This window comes from Anoplopoma fimbria, chromosome 17 (assembly GCF_027596085.1).
Source record: "Anoplopoma fimbria isolate UVic2021 breed Golden Eagle Sablefish chromosome 17, Afim_UVic_2022, whole genome shotgun sequence".
In the NCBI taxonomy this organism is placed as follows: Eukaryota; Metazoa; Chordata; class Actinopteri; order Perciformes; family Anoplopomatidae; genus Anoplopoma; species Anoplopoma fimbria.
This window is the reverse complement of record NC_072465.1, coordinates 19,317,310-19,338,695: the sequence shown is the minus strand read 5'-3', so window position 1 is coordinate 19,338,695 and position 21,386 is coordinate 19,317,310. Positions and strand designations below refer to the sequence as shown.

General features: G+C 38.8%; 2 protein-coding genes across 2 annotated transcripts; one reads left to right on the top strand and one right to left on the bottom strand.

Annotated features, from left to right (window-relative positions):
* Nucleotides 1-382: 382 nt before the first annotated feature.
* On the bottom strand, nt 383-10,597 carry LOC129106348 (protein shisa-5-like). The gene is made up of 5 exons (XM_054617737.1): nt 10,396-10,597; nt 8,999-9,137; nt 8,337-8,473; nt 3,147-3,485; nt 383-2,338 (listed from the first exon to the last, which is right to left on the bottom strand). The coding sequence occupies exons 1-5, from the start codon at nt 10,595-10,597 to the stop codon at nt 2,172-2,174; spliced, it is 984 nt and encodes a 327-aa protein (XP_054473712.1). The 3' UTR covers nt 383-2,171.
* Nucleotides 10,598-15,685: 5,088 nt separating this feature from the next.
* alas1 (aminolevulinate, delta-, synthase 1) lies at nt 15,686-21,118 on the top strand. The gene is made up of 11 exons (XM_054616803.1): nt 15,686-15,892; nt 16,942-17,181; nt 17,303-17,482; nt 17,593-17,715; nt 17,906-18,125; nt 18,669-18,853; nt 18,983-19,162; nt 19,398-19,562; nt 20,028-20,296; nt 20,417-20,579; nt 20,792-21,118. Exons 2-11 carry the CDS (start codon nt 16,971-16,973, stop codon nt 20,950-20,952), a joined length of 1,857 nt encoding a protein of 618 aa, XP_054472778.1. The 5' UTR covers nt 15,686-15,892; nt 16,942-16,970; the 3' UTR covers nt 20,953-21,118.
* Nucleotides 21,119-21,386: the final 268 nt, after the last annotated feature.

The window sequence follows — 21,386 nt, the reverse complement described above, 5'->3', positions numbered from 1 at the left end:
CGCAGAGCAGCTAGCATGGCTGTTCAGTGTTGTTATCTGAGGGTCTATATATAGGTGTAATATATTTTACAGCCACTAACATCGAAAAAAAGTGCACTTTGAGTTATAATTTTCTATACTGAAAATTCATAAGTTGGGAAAAACAAATATATATATATATTTTATTGAATAACTGGTGGGATTTTAACAAAATAAAATGAATTAACATATTGTCAAAGTAGCATCAATGCTAAATATTCTTGGATGAGAAACGGATGGAATAAGAATAAATATCTGCTGGTAGGTCTTTCATAAAGAAAAAAAATGGCTATAATCCACACGCGAATAAAAACACTCCAACTCCAGTCATCTTGAAGAAACAACACTGGCCAAAGGACTGAAATCACAGGAAGAATACATTTATAAAGACAGACTTCACACAAATGGCAATCTTACAGGAAAGTACACTGACTGTCGATGTAAGAAAAACACATGCACATTCCCCACAAATGAACTGCTTACAAATTACAAAGATATGTGAGGACATCAGGGGCCATTCATTAGCTGGCATGTCTCACATCAGCTGGTAAAATGAAATAAGCCACAGCATGGATGCGTCTGAAAGTCATTCTGAAACCTGTACCCGTTATACTCACATGTAATGAAACACTGAGGTTGAATATATTAGGTACTATGTTGGGGAAGCTGAAATAGCAGGGGGGTTAAAAGTTCAAGGTCTGGCTCGTCATATGAGCTGTGACTGTACATCTGCAGGTTCAGCTGGCTCATAAGAAAAAAGATAACTTTAGCAAAAACTGTTTTCAAGTCATTTCAGTCAGCAGAAAGCAGAAGTGTCAATGCAGAGCAGTATAGTTTTTAGATAAAAAAGAAACAACAGACTACCTATTCAAAACTGACTGTTATGCTGGTGCAGTCTAATTAAGGCAATGGTGATGACAATTTCCAGAAAGAAGAAAGGACTTCACAATGCAAATAACAAAATACTGAATAATAAAAACAGATGACCTTTAAAGATTCATAACACGCAGTTCGAAACTAAAGTTGCAAAATAATATGGCTGGTTGAAGTGAACGTGTTATAATGACACAAGTAACACAACACGTTGTGAAACAGACAAATGAAATATGCATGGATAAATAGAAAATGAGATTTCAAACTGTTGTAAATTACATGCATACTTTAGTTTGATAAAAAAAAATGATGTGGCTAAGAAGGCACAATTGTTTCTTGCATTTTGTAACAACATTTGTAACTTGTTGTGATTGTTTGGTTGAAAAAAATATCTCCTTTGGGTTTTTCATTCAAAGCTGCCGATGAACTTCAGCTCAGTTACACAGGCAAGATGGAAACAATGAATGAAAACATGCCTAGCAAAAAAGGAGAAACAAAACTTTATGTAAACTCTCCCTTGCATACGAACAAAACAAACCTTTGCCTGTGAGCGAGGCTTATTTTGTTGAATTGACATGGTGAACGTTCCCTTTTGCTTAAAGGTTTCAAAGACGACCCTTATTTATACAATTCTATGATAAACCTAGTGAGACGTATTACAGACTTTGGACTTGACTTGTTCCCAAGTAACACATATAAAGCATCATAAAGTACGTGAAAAGGTTCGAAGCCCTTCACCGTTCTGAAAAAAAAAACTCATGGGAGCAATGAGATTATGGCCGTGGCTACCAAAAACTGCTCCAAAGTTTTACCACTGAGTCTGACTACAATCACTGTAGATGATGAATGACCGGCATGTTCGGCCGGAGCACAGTATCAGCGGGAACCAGGCGGGAGGTGTTGAGGCATGTTAAGAAGGCTGGAAAATGTCAAAGCACTTCATTTACTTTTTAGAATCAGACTCAGTGGTTTCATGAGTAACTTACCTAGATGGAGTCATTAAGAAATATATGTAAATATAGAAAACAATCTCACCACTTGGATATAGTACGTCCATGCAATGCCAGCCAGGAGGTATCTACATTTTTGCTTGGCAACTCATTCACAGAACAGATGCACTACAACAGCTATAGATGTGTCATAACATTTCCATATTTAACCATCAAAACACATGAATCAAGACAGCTCTGGGACACTTCAGCGATTCAAATTACACATCTTCAGTTCTGCCAAGTTTGAAAATATTGTGGCACGTTAAGAGCGGTTAAGAGTGAGGTCCATTATCCAGTATAATCCGGGTTGAACGCTGGCTGGGCTAGGTAGTCTGTGTGCGGGTTCGGACCTTTGGGCTGCGGCTGGACGGGAGGCTGCAGAGGGTACCCCGGCTGGCCGGGGCTGAATGCAGCCTGGCTATAAGGCATCGGGTTGGGAGGGAAGCCAGGGCCCGCTGCACACAGAGAGAAAAAAGGGTATGATGATGAGAGGGCTGAAAATGCTTTTACTGTAACCACAACTTCAGTTCAGTCAACATACATTTTTAATTTCCTATTTTACAAAATCCAGACATGGCCCAACTTTGTACCAGCAGCGGTTATTCCACCTCCACTTCCGACTGCAGCTATTCTGAAGAACCAAAATTGCTAAATGTGTTTTTTTAAGCTGCCTTGTATGTGCCATTATTACATGTTGAAGGTTTTTTTTTTTATGTATGCGAGGAGTGTAAATGACCCCTCTTAAAATCTGTATAAAGTACACAGACAACTACTATAAAAACTAATGTGCGAGTGTTTTAACATCACTTGGGAAATGAAGACCTTGAGCTTATCTCCATATTTATTTCACGCATTTAGATGAATCTCTGAGAGCAAAGGACGGGAACACAAATTCAAACTCTGCCGTATTTGTCAGAAATAAAAATGATTTAGTAAGTGTAAAGTAAAGATAGTGGGGTTACCGTTCGAGGTGAGCTGGGATTCAAAGCTGCAGTGTTCATTTTGAGACTTTATTTTGATTCATTTTAGTTATGGTTGTTTGGCAACATTTCTTTTATTAGTATTAGTCAAATTTAAGTGATTTTATTTTCGTTAGCTTTAGTCTTAGTCTTATCCGGTTTATCATTTTATACATATACATAATATGCTTGTTTTTGTTGATGAAATGAATACTGCGAGGGAGTTTTCTTTGATTTGACAACTGGCAGTAATCGCAGTTAGACATGTAATTCTTTGTCCAAGTTATGGAAAATGTACACTCACTGGCTTCCTGATACGTTGGTGGTGGTCCTGCTGCGATTGCTTGTCCATGGTAGGGTGGCGTTGGCATGGCCTGAGCTCCGTAGCCCTGGGGCATCGGCTGATGTCCGTAGCCCTGGGGCCCTGGTTGAGGTCCGTAACCCTGTGGCCCTGGTTGAGGTCCGTAACCCTGGGGCACTGGATGAGGTCCGTAACCCTGGGGCTGCACTGGTACGGGGTTGTAGATCAGACACTGGCCCCCCTGGTAGGACTGAGGCTGCCCAGGTGATGCGGTTGGCTGCTGCGGGTACTGCCGAGGAGTGGTGGTGACCACTGTGGTGTGGGTGGTGGTAGCTATCACAGCTGTAAACAAGCAAATTATAAATACAGTTAATATAAGCTAGGCAGGTGGTGAATCAGTGTTTTGAGGAAGTGGAGCAGTGAAACCATGCTGAACAATGAAGAAAATAAAGTACTAAAATAAAAGTAGCTATAAACTAAACAAAACTAGTCTGGTCTTGATCTCATGCTGGTTAACGTGCTTAATGAGATCACTGAGGCTGACATACAAACTAACAGCAGCATACAACTGCCCACAATATATGCATATATAGCCACAAGGTTGAACAGCATTAATTTTCAGAGCATAACCACCACCACCAACACAAAGACTGAGAAATATATTTACACAATAGTTAGTGCAAGACATTACAACATTAAAACAAAAAGGAAGTTCAGTTTTCATACAAAGGAGAGATTTGCATCTACAAATATGCAGAAGGGCTGGCAATAACCATCAGACCATCACTTCTGCATTTATCCAACTGAACAAACCAGGCAATGCCTCTAAAAAAAACTAAATCTGAAAAAAAGATTTTTAAAAATCCTATTGTATGAATGCTACTTAATTTGGTGTCACAAAAAATATTGAATCTAACACATGAGGGGATAAAGGGAACTCCAGGGTGTCATTTCCATTTGAGTATATAAATGTTTTAGAACATTTACGAACTTAAATCTAACAGTTTGATCTGTTTGCCCAGCTGACATATTCCAGAGGAGAAACATGTTTCATCTGAGTCAACTTCGGTGATCGCATTGTCACATGAGCAGTGTGTGCTTTTTGCGTCATTTGTTTGCCCTGGGTTTTGCCTGTCTGATTGTCTACTGTCTGCCCTGACTTATTAGTGGAGGTTGTTGAGGCCTCATGCCGCCTGAAAGGAAGACCGGTAAACAGAACTGTGCATGTTTTTCAGGTTCATAATCATAATCTCAATAAGTTTATCTAACTAAATCTTCTCATCAAATCAGACTAGAATTGTACAAAAGGCAGCAAATGACGGTGCTAGTTAGGAAGGCAATTTCTCTATCAAAACACTAAACATGATTTGGTTAGTGAATTAGCAATGCAGAGACGTACATAGCTTTTTGAAACCAACTTAATCATCTCGCTAGATTGACATAAATGTATGTAAATACAGGATCAAATCAACGCCCATCCCTGTGAGAAGGGAAATGGAAAGACAAAGTCTAAAAAAAACAGCAACCTCGAGGGAAGATAGATATGTGTGTGTGTGTGTGTGTGTGTGTGTGTGTGTGTGTGTGTGTGTGTGTGTGTGTGTGTGTGTGTGTGTGTGTGTGTGTGTGTGTGTGTGTGTCAGTCACTCCCCCGCCACGTTAATTGTCCTTTACAGAGTGGGAGTCATCATGACCACTTCCTGTAAATGATGTGGGATGGTCTTGAGTTTTCCCCACTGTGGTTGTCGTGGAAACAGTGAGTCACGCGAGGTGGAGCTCTGACATTCCAGAATGTGATCCCAACAAGCAACAGCCCCAGTCTGGGAATCCAAATTCTAACTTGTGTTTCAGCGCTGGCACAGAGAGAGAGCTCTCTCTGTGCCAGCGCTTCGTCGCTGCGAAACCTGAACAAGCTGGCTGAAGAGACCAAACTGACAGGAAGCGAAAGCGTGTGGAGCACTTTGAACGGTGCACAAGCTCGAGTGCCAGCACAAATACAGAGAGTATCTAGGTACTTTCCTCCACTGTGGAGGGTTTTTAAGGAATTAAAGAGTTAAAGATTGGAACAAGAATAGATAAGTATCCAGCCTAAGTGCTGGGAAGAGAAGAGAACAAAACAAGAAATCTAGCAGCAGATATATTGAGTTGGATGACAAAAGAGACTCGGGGCTAAATCCACTCTGTTGTAATAGAAAAAAGGATGCAAGATGTTTGTCTGTGATTGCTCAAAGCCCATGAAAAATAAGGCGTGGAAATTCACATGCCATCAGCGTGTAAAGATGTCTGTTTCTATTTGTATCTGCTTGTGAGTTCCCTTAAGTGTTGTATGACTCGTGACCACATGGGTAAAAACAAAAACTTTGACCAGAAATCCTAATGCCACAATCTGAATGAATCGAGAGTTATTGATACAAAAAAATGAATAAAAATAAAATATATAACCAAGACAAAGGTCATGCAAAAATAACATTACGTCCATCAAGACAAAGACTCCTGTTGGAGTTATTCTCAACTTATTTGTGAGAAGTTAATGATGGGGGGCTTTTGCACATGAAGACTGGTTGAGTATGATTGTGACGTCGTGTCTCAAAAACCACGACGACTGCAGCAGTTAAACCTAGGTGTCTGTGATGCTGATTACTGTAATGTACGTTAGGTAAACAAAGCTATAAAAAGTACTTAAAGAGTTATTGTGTTATACGTAGAAACAACAAAAAGAGATAAAATAATCTAAATTCTATTACGATCTAAGGAATGAGGCTGGCTATATTCTGTATTTCTATAATTGTGCCTGACTTTAAAATAAACTACAGTCCCCATGTTCTGGCAATGCTGTGGCGCATAAATGTGTGTTTATCACACAGGAATAATAATCAGGCTCTGGCTACACAGACAGTACTTGTTAATATGACCAATCCGTTGTTGCTTTTGGACTTACTCTTTTCTTAGGATTTGTTGACAATAACAAACACTTTATAAAAAAATAAATAAAAAAAACAGATTCCCATAAATCTGTTTTTAAACAGCTGGTATTTTTCAAATATATGCTTCAATTTGGAGCACTGAATATGAACAGGCCCCAGCTTGTTAGACAGCAGAGTAAATTAAGTTAAGGCGTGATCTTTTCTTAATGGAACGACAGTAGTGTTCAAGTCAGGCACAAATTCCTAACAGCAATTATTACTGATGTCTACACCGGGTCATCGACACGGCTCACCACAGAGTTATTCCCTCAAAAGCCAAGTGAAAACCTGCACAGCATGCCCAATGATGGCAAACACAAATAAAAGTACCTCTTTGTTACTGTTGGCAGTATCACATGTGATTTTGAGAATGTTCTGTGTCAAAATGAAAGTCATGTGGTGGGTGGGCTAACAGACAGTACATTACATTACAGTCATTTAGCAGACGCTTTTACCCAAAGCGACTTACAGTCAGTAGTATATTACATATCATTCACCCATTCACACACTGATGACAGAGCTACCATGCAAGGTGCCACCATCAGACTCTAACTAACATGCCTCATCCAGTCCACACCGATGGCAAGCCTTCGGGAGCAACTTGGGGTTAAATATCTTGCCCAAGGACACATCGACTGCCGAAGCCGGGTATCAAACCACCAATCCTCTGATTGGAGAACTACCTTACTCTCCACTACGCCACAGACCTCAGAAGAGTCCCCTGATATTCTGTTATCAAAAGTACTCTGGTAAATACTCCAACACACTGGAAACTAAGAGTCTGGCTGCGTCATTAAAACAAACCACAAACAATCTGACACGGCATTCTACCTAAGTTGAGAAGCTCAACAATGTGCTCCTTGTTGGCCGTGTGCAGGAAACGTACACATGCAGCTACATGTTGCAGAAGCAGCAGCACATGGCCACAAGCTGCAAATACAATACTAACTGGCTAACTGGTTTGTTCCTCTGGCATTTAAATAAAATATTTCCTAACGAATACTTCCTAATCGTTAAAAACTTTTTTTTAAAAGTTGACCTATTTATGTTTTGTCCTGCTAAAAGGTCAAAACGCTTCACTATTACATCAGATTAAGAAACTATTAAATATTCCCATTTGAGAAGCTGGAACCAGTTCATTTTTTGTCCCTTTTTCCATCAAAGATCCGACTGATCCTTTCAGCTTTAAAAAAATACCACTACTTAATAACTAAAAGACATACTTTTTCTTAAGTTTAAGGTGATTTGCACAATACTGTTAAAATCATTTAACAGTTATTTAGTGTCCTATAGCATTACTTTTTAAAAAGAGTGGGATTGCGTTTAGGTGTACAACTGTTTTTAGGGTTAGGTTTACCTGAGTCTGCAGAGAAAATTCAGCAAATGGTGATACGATAGTGCCTTACATGCTACTAGAAATTGGTGTAAATTACTGATAGTGTTTCAATGAAACGACAATGGGACACGGTAGATTCCGGGATATAATTATCCTTATTTCCATATTGTGATATCATGATATGGTGCATTGTCTGTTAAATCAAAAGAGAAACAGTTTATGGCTAAAACAACCAGATGGGAACATTCGTTTTATAGCTTTGGAGGGGGTTAAATGCCTTACGGATCAAGGATCTTCAGGGCATTGATGCAATTACTTTCAGTGTCCTTTTGCACCTATTTAAGTCTCTATTTATCTAAAACACTTGTTCACACCCATTTGTGTTCACCTGTTTAGGAAGTTTCAGGATGTGAACTTCAAGCAAACAATACAAAACTTAATTGTCTGCTTGTATATTGTAATACTGCACAATGCTGCTACTACTGAGTAACTCATGCCGCCTATGCTGACATGTATTTGTCATGTAGTGTTGATGTGTAGGACAGACAAAGACTAATTCCAATCAATGTTTCATTGACATGGTAATACATTACTGAATCTTGAGCTAATCATTGAAAAAAGCTTACTCTTTGGGATCACTTTTTTAACCTGGTAGTTACTTTAGTAGCAATGTTGGCAGTCGAAATCTTTGGGCAAGTCAAGTCTGATGTTGCCTTACACATAAAAGAACAATCCCAGTATCTCCCACACAGTGAGGCCGACAGCTTATTATTCAGACATTGGTTTCAGATCGGTATCGGGTATCGGTATCAGGACCGGAAAGGTCAGATTGGTGAATCCCTTAACAATAGACAGATGTAATCAGGTGTTGGGAGGGTTAGGTGAAGGGCTACTTACGTCTTGGCTTGCGGCACATCTTGTACATGCAGCAGCAGGGACAGACACAGCAGCAGATGAAGATGAGGAACATGGTGATGACGGTTCCAATACCAAGGATCATGGGCATTGGTGAGGAATACGTTTGATAGCTTATACTATTAAAAGAGAAACAAAGAAAACATCAAGCAAAACAGTATGTATGTCGCTGTTACTTTACTGATACCGAATAGTAGACAAAAAGCTCAATGATGTCAATCCTTTAAAAGTTTTACCACTAAAAATTTGTCACAATAACTATTCCCAGTGCAATTATCACAACTGGAAAACACAAATACATAAATTCTATTTTAACATAGATAATTCATAAATAATGACTATTGCCCAGTTTGTAGAATCTCTTTCCTTGTTTTCTTTGCAGATCAAATTAACAACGAGCGTGTAAGCTTAACATATTATATTTATCAGTTACGTGAAAAGAGACCTGCTGACGCAAGTTGCAATAGATTCACACATTCGTTTCGTGCCAGGGGTCGTGCACAGGAAGACTCTACTTCCTGTTGCTTGACTGCATAATCATTGCATATCAGGCTGCAACGACACATCCGATGAAGTTACACAGGTACAAAGAGAAACTGAAGTCAGAGGTCTTTTATCATCCATTACAGAATAAAATAGATTACCAGTCTTCTTGTTTGTCCTCAGTAAACTTATAGAAGATATTTGTACAGCACTCTCTCTTTAAGCAGGTCCCGCAGCAAAATCCTCTATCGCATCTTTGGAATGGTTGGCCATCGTAGGACAGACAGTTGCGGTCCCCTGCTTTAACAGAACAGAGACAGAAAGCAGAGAGGGTCAGGAAAGGTTAGCCTCACTACAACTGAAAACAAACCTGTAGTGGAGATGAACTTACAGAGAATGGTAAATCAAGGTGTTTTAATAAGACACATGCATGTCTCAAACCACTTAAAAAAAAGGCATCAGTGCTAATTTTAGGAGTTCATATATCGGTTCGATGGTCTGGGACTAGAACGTCTAAAAACTTAAACTAATAGTCCATTAATCAGTTCATTAATAGAAAGAAACGTATCTTATGGATATGTCCTTTTTTTTTTTTTAATTTTAAATTTTAAATACTCACCCGCTGTACATAGTAAAGTTTTAATTCCTTTTTTGTATTTTTATCTGTATATTGTTGTTATTGTGTTTGTTGTTTGCTGCTGCTGGCTGGCTGAGGGCTACCAAACGGAATTTCGTTGTATCACTACAATGACAATAAAAATCTTTATCTATATCTTAAGCTATTTTTTTAATTGACCAATTGTTTTTGTTTTTCACATTTCTCAAGCAAAATTGTCAAATATTCTCTTCTTCTATCTTCTACAATGTGAGGATTGTCTTCTTTTCTTTACAATGAACTGAATGTCTTTGGGTTTTGGACTGTTAGTTGGACAAAAAAAAAAAAAAAGGAACATCAATATGTGAAGTTATAATGGGCGTTTTTACACATTTTTTTTTGACATTTTATACACATAATCAACTGGTAATGACAATAATACTCAGTTGCAGCTTTACAATCTATTTAATATTGGTATTGTGTATTATCTAACGAATCCTACATTCATTAGGTTATCATTTCCATTGTTTATATTTAGTCTTTATTTACATGAATGAGGGTAATAATAAAGCTGATCATCTTCACAAATACTACTGTAAATGGAAAGATTTTTAAATGGAAAGATTATTTCTATTTCTATTATTTAAAAAAAGAATCATGTTGTATTTATTGGACAGAAGCAGCAGCTGGGGCCACGTTTAGTTATTGTTATATGTACTGACCTTCAAATCATAAAATACACATGTGACCAGAGCAGTGTGTGAACAACAGACGGTCACTTTGACAGACAGACAGCACTGGCATCGCCCCGGATTGTGGCTCTGTTGAGCCGCTGTTTCTGGCGGACGAACCGAGCCACTGTTTCCATCACGCTTACAAAACGAAACCACAGGACGGACAAAGAAATGGAGAAAAAAAAAAAAGAACGAACCACCATGTCAAGTTTAAACAATGCAGACTCACCAGCTACACGAGGGGCCAGGGCCACGGATAAAGCCAACACCACAACAACACTGTACAGGCCCGACGCCATGGCTGCTTCTTCAAGACTGCCCGGACTCAAAGCAGGAAACTGTTCCGTCTCTTCCCCGACGGACTGAACCGAGCCGCGGCCGCAAAGATCATCTATACGCCCGCTGACGTCACTCCTCGAGGCTCCGCCCATGTTCTTTATCCCTCTGTGTTTGTGTCATTGGCTGTGTATGATAAGCTTTTTTTTTATGTTGGTTTACACTTTGGTAAACACTATAATAAACATTTTGTCCATAAAGTAGCCTAACCTGTGGTGAAGTAGGCCCACAGTGGTGGAATGTAACTAAACTATTCAAGAAGTACTACCCTGAGCCTTCCACTTAGCACTTATTGTATTCATATTAGTTTGTTGCACTTATTGTATTCGTATTAGTTTGTTGCATTTATTGAATTCATATTAGTTTGTAGCACTTATTGTATTCATATTAGTTTGTTGCACTTATTGTATTCGTATTAGTTTGTTTCTGCACTGTACTTTTGCTCTGGTTTATGCTCTTAGATGCTTGTTTAAGAAAAGGAGATGTACTTATGACTTCTGGTGACTAGTAGTTCTCTTGAATACCTATGTTGAAGCTTTTTTTATGTTGGCTTACACTTTGGTAAACACTATAATAAACATTTTGTCCATAAAGTAGCCTAACCTGTGGTGAAGTAGGCCCACAGTGGTGGAATGTAACTAAACTATTCAAGAAGTACTACCCTGAGCCTTCCACTTAGCACTTATTGTATTCATATTAGTTTGTTGCACTTATTGTATTCATATTAGTTTGTTGCACTTATTGTATTCATATTAGTTTGTTGCACTTATTGTATTCATATTAGTTTGTTCCACTTATTGTATTCATATTAGTTTGTTGCACTTATTGTATTCATATTAGTTTGTTGCACTTATTGTATTCATATTAGTTTGTTGCACTTATTGTATTCATATTAGTTTGTTGCATTCTTATTTGTTGCATTATTGTATTAGTTTGTTGCACTTATTGTATTCGTATTAGTTTGTTGCACTTATTATATTCATATTAGTTTGTAGCACTTATTGTATTCATATTAGTTCGTTGCACTTATTGTATTCGTATTAGTTTGTTTCTGCACTGTACTTTTGCTCTGGTTTATGCTTTTAGATGCTTGTTTAAGAAAAGGAGATGCACTTATGACTTCTGGTGACTAGTAGTTCTCTTGAATACCTATGTTGAATACACTTATTGTAAGTTGCTTTGGATAAAAGCGTCTGCTAAGTGACTGTAATGTAATGTAACTATAGAGAAAGTCATTATCATCTGACAGGAATTAGTTTGATCCAGAAACAGTGGAAACTAATGGAAAATGTATTTTTATTTGCAGTCAAAGGAGTTAGCATAGTCAGTGGAGCATCTGTTGTGAGGAAGCAATACAAATACACTGTGCAATTATAGTTATAATAGTTTTCTGTCTGTATATATAATATTTCAGTTATTGTGGATTTTTTACTGTTTTTATTGCTTATTTATAATACTTGTTTTTTTTATCTTGTTTTTCTTTTACTATGTCTCTTGTTTGCACTATAACCTATGCTGCTGTAATCCTGTAAATTTCACCGCTGCGGGACTAATAAAGGATTATCTTATTTTATCTTATCTTAAGTGGCATTTGACAGGTTTGGATGATTTTTTTTTAAAGACAGCATATTGAATGAGCTGGATGATCAGGGACTTGGCATAGTAGGACAGGTTATGTGGGTTGTTTTTTTATTTGTGTTATTTGCTCCATTTACTCAACATTTACTCAACATTTACTCGAGTAGCCTGCTGCAAAGGGTCTCAAACTCTTTGTCCCAGGGAAGAGAACATTTTTCCAACAGCCCACTCTTAAACGTGAAACAGATTAAGCTTATACTTACTGCCACTATTGGACTATTTGTATTGTAAAACTTGTCAACCCAAATACTTCAGACCTGGTTCATAGTGAGAAGGAGAACATATTTCAATCTGAATCATGTTAAGATCGGATAAGGTGAAATAATTCTTCATTGGTGCCACAGTGGGTAAATTTCAATGTTATTTCATGTTAATACCGTATACCTTCAAACAGAGGGTGTTTTTATTCAAATTGCTTTAGGACTAAGCAGCAGGTATGGACTAAATTCAGTAATTGATCTTAAGCTCTATCAAAAATACATTTTCTGTGGATTGATTTATTAATTTAATATGACAAATAAAAAACAAAATGACAATTCAGGCAAGAGCACAGTCAAACTGGCAAATGACATTCAGGAAAAAGTAATACATAGTTTTTTCACTGTCTCATGTGGGCACCATACAGGATGCCTTTTGTGGTTGTTGTGAGTTGTTTCCTCTGAAATGTTTGCTGTAGATAGAGCTGATGTGCATCTGGCTGCTGCAAGCAATATTGTGTTGTCTGCTGTATGTGTGGTTGAGAGATCAAAAAGCACCTCCGTGATTTGAATATAGCCTTACATTTTCGTTTTCAAAGAAGTCTATAACTGTAATTAATGAGAATCGTGATAATTATGGTTGTTCTGCATGGCTCTTGTGATATATACCTGTCTGTTTTACCTAAATGCAGTTCAGAGAAGATTTGTACATAAAATATTGTTTTGACCTGAAAACGAGGAAATCTGAGATGACATTGTGGTTTTCACATATATGGTGCATGTGAAACCCACAATGCTGAACAGATTCTCATATTTTATTGTCATTTGACTTACTCTAGTTAAAAGTATGAAAGTCTTATCAGCAAAGGATCAAAAGTAAATATATCCATTATGGAGCACAATACCTCATGTCATCGTCATGTTAATGAGTATTATGTAATTTGATTTTAAATACTGATACATTGAGGTGTAAATTGCATTTTTGTAGCTGATCAAGGTGGAAATCATTTTGACAAAACACGCTTTTGGGTAATTTAACCTATAACAGTGTATCATATAAGTTAATCATCGATTTTTGAATGTAAACCCTGTAAACTAAAGCTGTCAGACAGATGTAACACAGTAAAACGTACGATATGTCCAACTGAAATTAAGTGGAAATAGTAACACAAAAGTTACACAAAATTGCTCGTGCGTGCACATTACAGGAAAAAAACACTGGACTTACATATTTTTTTTATTAATTTTGGTTAGAAATTGAAAGACAAGCAGGCTAACTAATAAAATAAAACATCAACCCTTTCTCGAGCCTAGAACTTCCATTCTGGATGTCACATTTAAAAACAGCTTTCAGTCCATGTCAGCTAGTTTTAAATCAAAGACAGCATACCAAAAATCCAGCGGGGTAAAACTTCAAAGTGCAGAAGCCTAAAAGATCTGTAGGTGGCAGCAAAACACTGTGACTGCCTCTTAAGACTAAGATACCACAGAGCTACATTTTATGGATGGCGTTTGCAGCCAAAGTTATTTGCTTCTTTACTTCAAACGACAATTTGGAGACACTCTTTAAGGGTGTGAGATTCAAATTGGTCAACTGGTATTGTCTTTGTTAATATTTATGTTTTATTTTGTCCCCACCAATTATATCAATAAGGGTAGACCACAAGCTATTAATAACAATTAAACAAAAAGTGATCATTAAAGTCAAAATCAAAAAGTTAGGAATTAGTGTTATTATGTTAACTGAAATAGTAATGTTACCTAATAAACCTGCAACTGGGTGCATACTGTTTATGGATGTTGAGATCAACTTCAGTTATTCTCTTATTGTTTAAATGTTTGAGACACAATGTAGGTGTAAACTTCACTTTTAGTTACTCTATTGTCTGCCAAACTCACACAAGCAAACATGTCTCATCAACCCAACTTCAAGAACTGCAGACTTTAAGTTCTATAGCCTGCAGGCCATGTTCAAGAACCAGCACTGTCTCTTTTCTAACACCAGGGGTCACTTGTGCACAGAAAATAACTAATCCATGCAAGTGTTGAAATGAATTAGAACTCATGTCGGGTATGTTCCTTCAAAAACACTGCCCTGTATCAAAATTAAGCATTCAACACTTGAAGGAGCAGTTTGAGATTGCACTTTTGACATAAAGTTGACAGACATTGTGAATCTGCAGTGATCTTGATAAACTCACACTAATAATGATGCACTGTGTGTAGTAAAAAGCCAAAACATATCAAGTGTATGTTTTTATCATATCAGGTACAGTAAACCAGTCAAAAGTTTGGACACACCTTCTCATTCAATGGTTTTTATAATAACAATCATAATAATAATAATAATAACTTTATTTATATAGCACCTTTTAAAAACAAGGTTTACAAAGTGCTTCGACAGACAAGGCAGCAAAACAGTGCAATAGATGCAACATTAAAAACAATCATTAGGATAAAACTCAACTAAGAAACAAAATGAAATAACAAGTGACAATTAAATAAATGAACAAAATAAATAAAATCCAGTGAAATAGATAAACATAAAATAGTAAACGAATATAAGATAAAATAGTAAAACCTAATAAAACAAAACATTAAAACGACGACGACATCACATAAAAGCCATTCTGTAAAAATGTGTTTCAAGAAGTGATTTAAAAGAGATCACTGATTTTCTTTATTTTTATTTTTTTCTACATTGTAGATTAATATTGAAGACATCCAAACCATGAAGGAACACATATGGAATTATGTGGTAAACAAACAAATGCTCAACAAACCAGAATATGTTTTATATTTTAGATTCTTCAAAGTAATTGAATGAGAAGGTGTGTCCAAACTTTTGACTGGTACTGTATATATATTTATATATATATATATATATATATATATATATATTATATTTATATATATATATAAATACATATATATATATATATATTTATATATATACAGTACCAGTCAAAATTTTGGACACACCTTCTCATTCAATGGTTTTTCTTTATTTTTATTTTTTTCTACATTGTAGATTAATATTGAAGACATCCAAACTATGAAGGAACACTTCAATTATGTGGTAAACAAACAAATGCTCAACAAACCAGAATATATTTTATATTCTTCAAAGTAGTTGAATGAGAAGGTGAGTCCAAACTTTTGACTGGTACTGTATCAAGTGTATGTTTTTTTTTTATCATATCAGGTATATTTATAACTTCAAACATCCACAGGGAAAATTCCATGTAAGAAAACACCCTGCGAGGTGACAGCTTGATCACAAGCAGCCACACAGCTGATTGACTGGAATGACCGGTGACGTAGGCGAACAAGATCTCGCGAGACTTCCACGTGGTGTCCGCCATAGCGGAGGCTCTTATAAGCACTTGCACAACCTCGTCCTTTTCGTTCGTCCTCAGTGCAGGATAACGAAGCTGTCTTCTTTAGGTCTTCACCTCTAAAACCAGAGTCTAACATCAGATTAGCTCCGCTGCTCCTATCCTGAACACCACCTGTTGAAGAGGATAACGCCATTAAGCGGGACGTTTTTAGGAGGTAAGTTTCTTATTTGCCTTTCGTAATCTTGACTTCTGGATGTAGCTTCTTGGCTAATGTTAGCATACCTTGCTTACATCAGTCTCGGTCGACCGGCATGGGTCACGAGCGGTCGGGCTAATATTAGGACTTGCTCTAGTCAGTGTTTTATATAATTTTCCAGCTCGTAATTATAGTAAGTTAGTCCAGGAGGCTCGTGTCAATGACAATGTTTTATTTTAATCTTACCTGAGAATGTGTACGGTGGTCAAGGAAGGACACCTGGTATCAGATTACAGAGGCTGACGGAATACACTGTTTTTCTCTGTCACGTGACTGCAGACTCGCAGCTTGTAAGAGTAAAAACATGGAATATTATTTAAAAAAATAAAATAATAATTTTGCTAGTTTATTGCTTTATTAAAGTTACATTAGTTGCGATTAAGTGTTCGCGTTTTGGACTGGCCCGGATCCCGTACCCTGGAACTTCCCAGTGGGCGGAAAAAAGTATGGGAGTGATTACTCTGTCGAGGAATGTTTAGACCTGGGTTATGACACAGGGATAGACGTAGGAAAGTTTCCAGTTTAACGTGTTTAATCCCACCTGTTGCAGTGACACAGAAACTTGATTTGTCCCTCCCTCCTTTCCTGAAATCCTCCCTTTTTGAAAAATGGTTTTGGTCTGAAAATATTTGACCCCAGTGACATTTGCTCTTTGCTCCAAAAAATCTTTCAAAACCTAATGGTGACATCTCTCCTCAGCAATGAAATGACCGTTCTAATAATGCACAAACCTCTTTGTGAATACTTTCTAACAAAGTACTACAAACCCCTGCACAGAGGGAAAAAAAAAAAAAAAAAAAAAAAAAAGGACATTTGATTAAATTATTCAGAAAATTTGTGAATTGATTGATTTGCATTTCAGGTAAATATTAAGTGTTTTCTGTACTTTTTTTTTTTTTTTTTTTTTTTTTAAATAAATAAATTAAGCAAACATCCCTACTCAACAGGTTTTTGCAGCACCTAGTATCTGTGCTGACATCCAAATAAGTTTCGACTGTCTCCTTTAGACCTCTAGACAATCATCACCCCTGCTGACATGGATGTGATCGTGCGTCGCTGTCCATTCCTGGCTCGTGTGCCTCAGGCCTTCTTCCAGCAGACCAAAAAGTCCATGGTGGTGTACGCCCAGCGATGCCCCATCATGATGGAGCTGGCCGCTAAACCTATGGCTCCGTCAATGGCCAGGGCCCTCTGCTCCTCCTCGTCCTCCCACCAGAAGACTGAGGACATCATGTCTGCTAGTGAAGGTGAGGGTGGCAAATGAGGAGTAGATAAAGCTTTTTAGCCTAATTAATGCAGTATATCAAGTGAACTATCCCAGTTGATGTGATGAATGACTGAATCATTGCCTCTTTTGTCCACCTGCAGGCCCTAAACAGGAAGTGGAGCCCAAGATGCCAGGTGGCCACCCTAAGCCATCCTCAGGCCAGGCGGCCTCCAAATGCCCGTTCCTGGCTGCTGAGATGGGCCAAAAGAACAGCAGTGTGGTCCGCCAGGTCAGCATGGAGTTCCAAGAGGATGTTCAGGAAGTCCGCACAGTCAAGAAAGGTAAGGCTTGTCAAGAAATTGATTAGACTTTTGATGGAATAGTTTGGGCCCATCTTTTTGTTCATGTGTTGATACCATTTTCTTTTTGTCCTCCCCTGACTTTTTTGCAGAAGTGTCCCTGGCCAGCACCATTAAGGGAAGCGGAGCGGAGAAAACTAATCTAATGAAGACCCTCCTGAAGCAGAGACCTAAAAGCGTCTCCCACTTGCTGCAGGACAACATGCCAGGCAGGAGTAAGTTGAATTTGTGTGCTCTGACAACCTATTCATATTGAGAAGTATTGATACAGAACTGCAGAGTTGTTAAGCTACTACGTCTGTGTGTTTTTGAAAACGAGTTTAGACTTTCCTCATGTTTGGCATTGCCTCATCCGTCACAATGCAAGCCACGTTAAGCAAGTGTTGCCTTCCTGTTGTGTTACAGTGGCCCGCTACCAATACGACGAGTTTTTCGAGAAGCAGATAGAAGAGAAGAAGAGTGACCACACATATCGTGTGTTCAAGACTGTGAACCGTCTGGCCACCGAGTTCCCCATGGCCGACAACTTCACCGGCTCTTTAGAGGAAAAGAGTGAGGTGTCCGTTTGGTGCAGCAACGACTACCTGGGCATGAGTCGACACCCACAGGTCGTGCAATCCATTATGTGAGTACTGGAGGAGTTGTTTGTGCGTGCGTGCGTGTGTAGTGTAGGAAAAACACTTGATTTAGTCCTTTGGGTCCAGATGTGTTTACATGTCATGAGACAAATATTTTTCTTGGATGTTCACATCTCCTGGGGACTCTTTAGACTGAGAGAGAAAATAAACGCACAAACGGTGAGACTAGGAACATAATAATTGAAATCAACCTGACACCTGGGTGTTCCGGTCCATTGTTTGTGTGGGCGTTAGTTGGTTATAGTTTACGAGTAAACCTCATGGGCCCCAATGAGGTGGGATGTTTTTTTCCTTTTCAACTTGTTTGAGCTTGCCCAGCTCATGTATCCCCTTGCAGCAGTAACACACTGAAACTAGGTGTAACTTACTACTGGGCGAGTCTTCTGCTTAATCATTTACATCTTTCCATTTCATGTAGTCTTATCTCTCCTTAAGCGTCTATCTGACACATAAATGTGTACAAATGTTGCTGCGCAGCTTCAAAAAACAGACTGAATAAAACATCGACTTATGTCTTTCTCTGTTTCTAGGGATACTTTACGAAAGCATGGGTCAGGGGCCGGAGGAACCAGGAACATCTCCGGCACCAGTAAATTCCACGTGGAACTTGAACAAGAACTGGCTGACCTTCACAAGAAGGATGCTGCGCTGCTCTTCACCTCCTGCTTTGTCGCCAATGACTCCACCCTCTTCACCCTCGCCAAGATGCTACCTGGTACACAATTTGAAAAATATGTTTACGAAAAAAATCCACCGATTTTATGTACTTTTATAACGAGGTCATTAACACATATTCGATGCAAACTCTCATTCTTACTTTGTCTCTTCTTCTGAACTATTTTAGGTTGTGAGATCTACTCTGACGCGGGCAACCACGCCTCAATGATCATGGGTATCAGGAACAGTGGTGCTAAGAAATTCATTTTCCGCCACAATGACGTCGCCCATCTCCGAGAGTGTCTACAGAAGGGAGACCCCACAAAACCGAAGATCGTGGCCTTTGAGACCGTCCATTCCATGGATGGTTAGTTTTTTTTTTTTAATAATATAAACTTGCTTATCATCTGGTTATTCATTAATCTTCATATAAATGTCAGGGATCACTGAGCTGGCAGGAATGTTGATTACAGCTACACATTTGCTTGCACAAGCACATCATTTATAAATTGTCTAACCACGTGAATGTAGTTTACAATGTGGTGTCGGACTAAAATTACACATTTTGTGCCTTTGGCTAAACTTGTCTTTCTTTAAAACAGGTGCCGTGTGCCCTCTGGAGGAGATGTGTGACTTGGCCCACGAGTTTGGTGCCATCACCTTCGTAGACGAGGTTCACGCTGTGGGCCTGTACGGCGCCAGAGGAGGAGGCATCGGAGACAGGGATGGCGTCATGCACAAGATGGATATCATCACTGGGACATTAGGTAAGCATGTGATCTCTTCTCAAACAAAATACTGATGATGTTATAACTAATCATCTTTACTTTGAATTCATGCCAACGTGTTCCTGAGCCAATAAATTAATGGGGAGTTGTGTAACCATCCTTTTTTTTTTTTTTTTTTTAAATCCCTGTTTTGCTGTTGTACTCAAGATCAGGCCTCATTTGTGTCACACAATATGCCAGAGGGCTTAAAGAAGCCAGAGCAGCTCTGCTGTTGCTAGGAGACTGTGGGCTCTTGTAGCCCTCTTATTGAATTACTCCCTGCGTCTGTGTGTCGCTCATCAAGCTGTTCTGCCTCTGTTTGCCTGCTGCTGCCATTACAGTGGGAGGATGTTTCATAGACCACTGAGCATAATGTTGTGACTTCCTATTAGAGATGATGTCACCGGAGCTCAAGCAACAGCCTAGATTAACGAATAACCCCCTATGTGCGATGTCCTCTTCCAGGCAAGGCTTTCGGCTGTGTGGGCGGCTACATCGCGAGCACCGCTTCACTGGTGGACACGGTGCGTTCCTACGCCGCGGGTTTCATCTTCACCACCTCGCTGCCACCGATGCTGCTACACGGAGCCAGGAACTCCATCCAGGTCCTTAAAGGGGAGGAGGGCCGCACTCTGAGACGTAAACACCAGCGCAACGTCAAGCTGCTCAGACAAATGCTGATGGACTCGGGGCTGCCAGTGGTGCACTGCCCGAGCCACATCATCCCAATCCGGGTAATTCATTATTTACACGTTTGACACGTTTTAAAATTAAAGAACACACTAATTAGTTCTCGGTGTGTCTCTGATAAAGCTGCATTCTAATCATCGTGCGTGTTTCTTTGTTATTTTTAGGTATCCGACGCAGAGAAAAACACAGAGGTGTGTGACATCATGATGAGTCGCCACAACATCTACGTCCAGGCCATCAACTATCCCACCGTTGCCAGGGGAGAGGAGCTCCTGCGTATTGCCCCAACACCTCACCACACCCCTGAGATGATGAAATACTTTGTTGGTAAGAGCATATATTAATCATGTATTGCAGTTAAATTGTAACTTCATCCTGTTGGACATGACACTTGGCCTCATTTGAGTTACCAGTTTGGCTTAAATGTATAATTTGTTTCGGTCAAAGTTGTCAAACGTCTGAATTTAACCAGCATTCACGTGGTAACCGACTGTAGCTTCATCTCGGTAATAATCATTAACCTTGTTTTCCCTCCACAGAGAGGCTGGTGAACACATGGAAGGAGGCGGGCCTGGGCCTGAAGCCCCACTCGTCAGCAGAGTGCACCTTCTGCCAGCAGCCGCTGCACTTTGAGGTGATGAGCGATCGTGAAAAGTCTTACTTCAACGGCCTCAGCCACCCAATCTCAGCCTGCGCATAACACTAATCTACTGCCGGCTAGAGATGGCACATACATACTCGACACCCATTCCTTTTATCACTGTCATAGAATGTATTATCTTTGATGCATCTTCGTACACATATTATTTAAAATATTCTATGGTCAGATGTTCTATATGCTCAATAAAATATGAGATGGAAAGAAAGTGTTTGGTTGTGTGGCATTTTTTTCTTTAGATTTATAAGGAAGATGATTTGATAAGGAACACATGAATAAGAGACAAACACGCACTTCCATAAATATAAACCCTTTGGATGAAATTTTATTCAGATTCTTTGTGTGTGCAACAGTTGTCCTACAGGACGGGTGAATAGAAGTAGTAATAATGCGTGTTCAGATTGACGTACTGCTGAAGACCATAATAATAACACAATCTGAAATGGGTTGATGCTATTGCAGAGCAGATTGTGTTC

Coding starts and splice junctions, on each gene's coding strand:
- LOC129106348 (XM_054617737.1), bottom strand. CDS start 10,597: ATGGGCGGAGCCTCGAGGAGTGACGTCAGCGGGCGTATAGATGATCTT. Junction 9,138..10,395: donor CCTGGCCCCTCGTGTAGCTG/GTGAGTCTGCAT, acceptor GTTCTGTTAAAG/CAGGGGACCGCAACTGTCTG. Junction 8,474..8,998: donor GAGGACAAACAAGAAGACTG/GTAATCTATTTT, acceptor CTCTTTTAATAG/TATAAGCTATCAAACGTATT.
- alas1 (XM_054616803.1), top strand. CDS start 16,971: ATGGATGTGATCGTGCGTCGCTGTCCATTCCTGGCTCGTGTGCCTCAG. Junction 17,716..17,905: donor GGACAACATGCCAGGCAGGA/GTAAGTTGAATT, acceptor GTTGTGTTACAG/TGGCCCGCTACCAATACGAC. Junction 20,297..20,416: donor GCCACATCATCCCAATCCGG/GTAATTCATTAT, acceptor TGTTATTTTTAG/GTATCCGACGCAGAGAAAAA.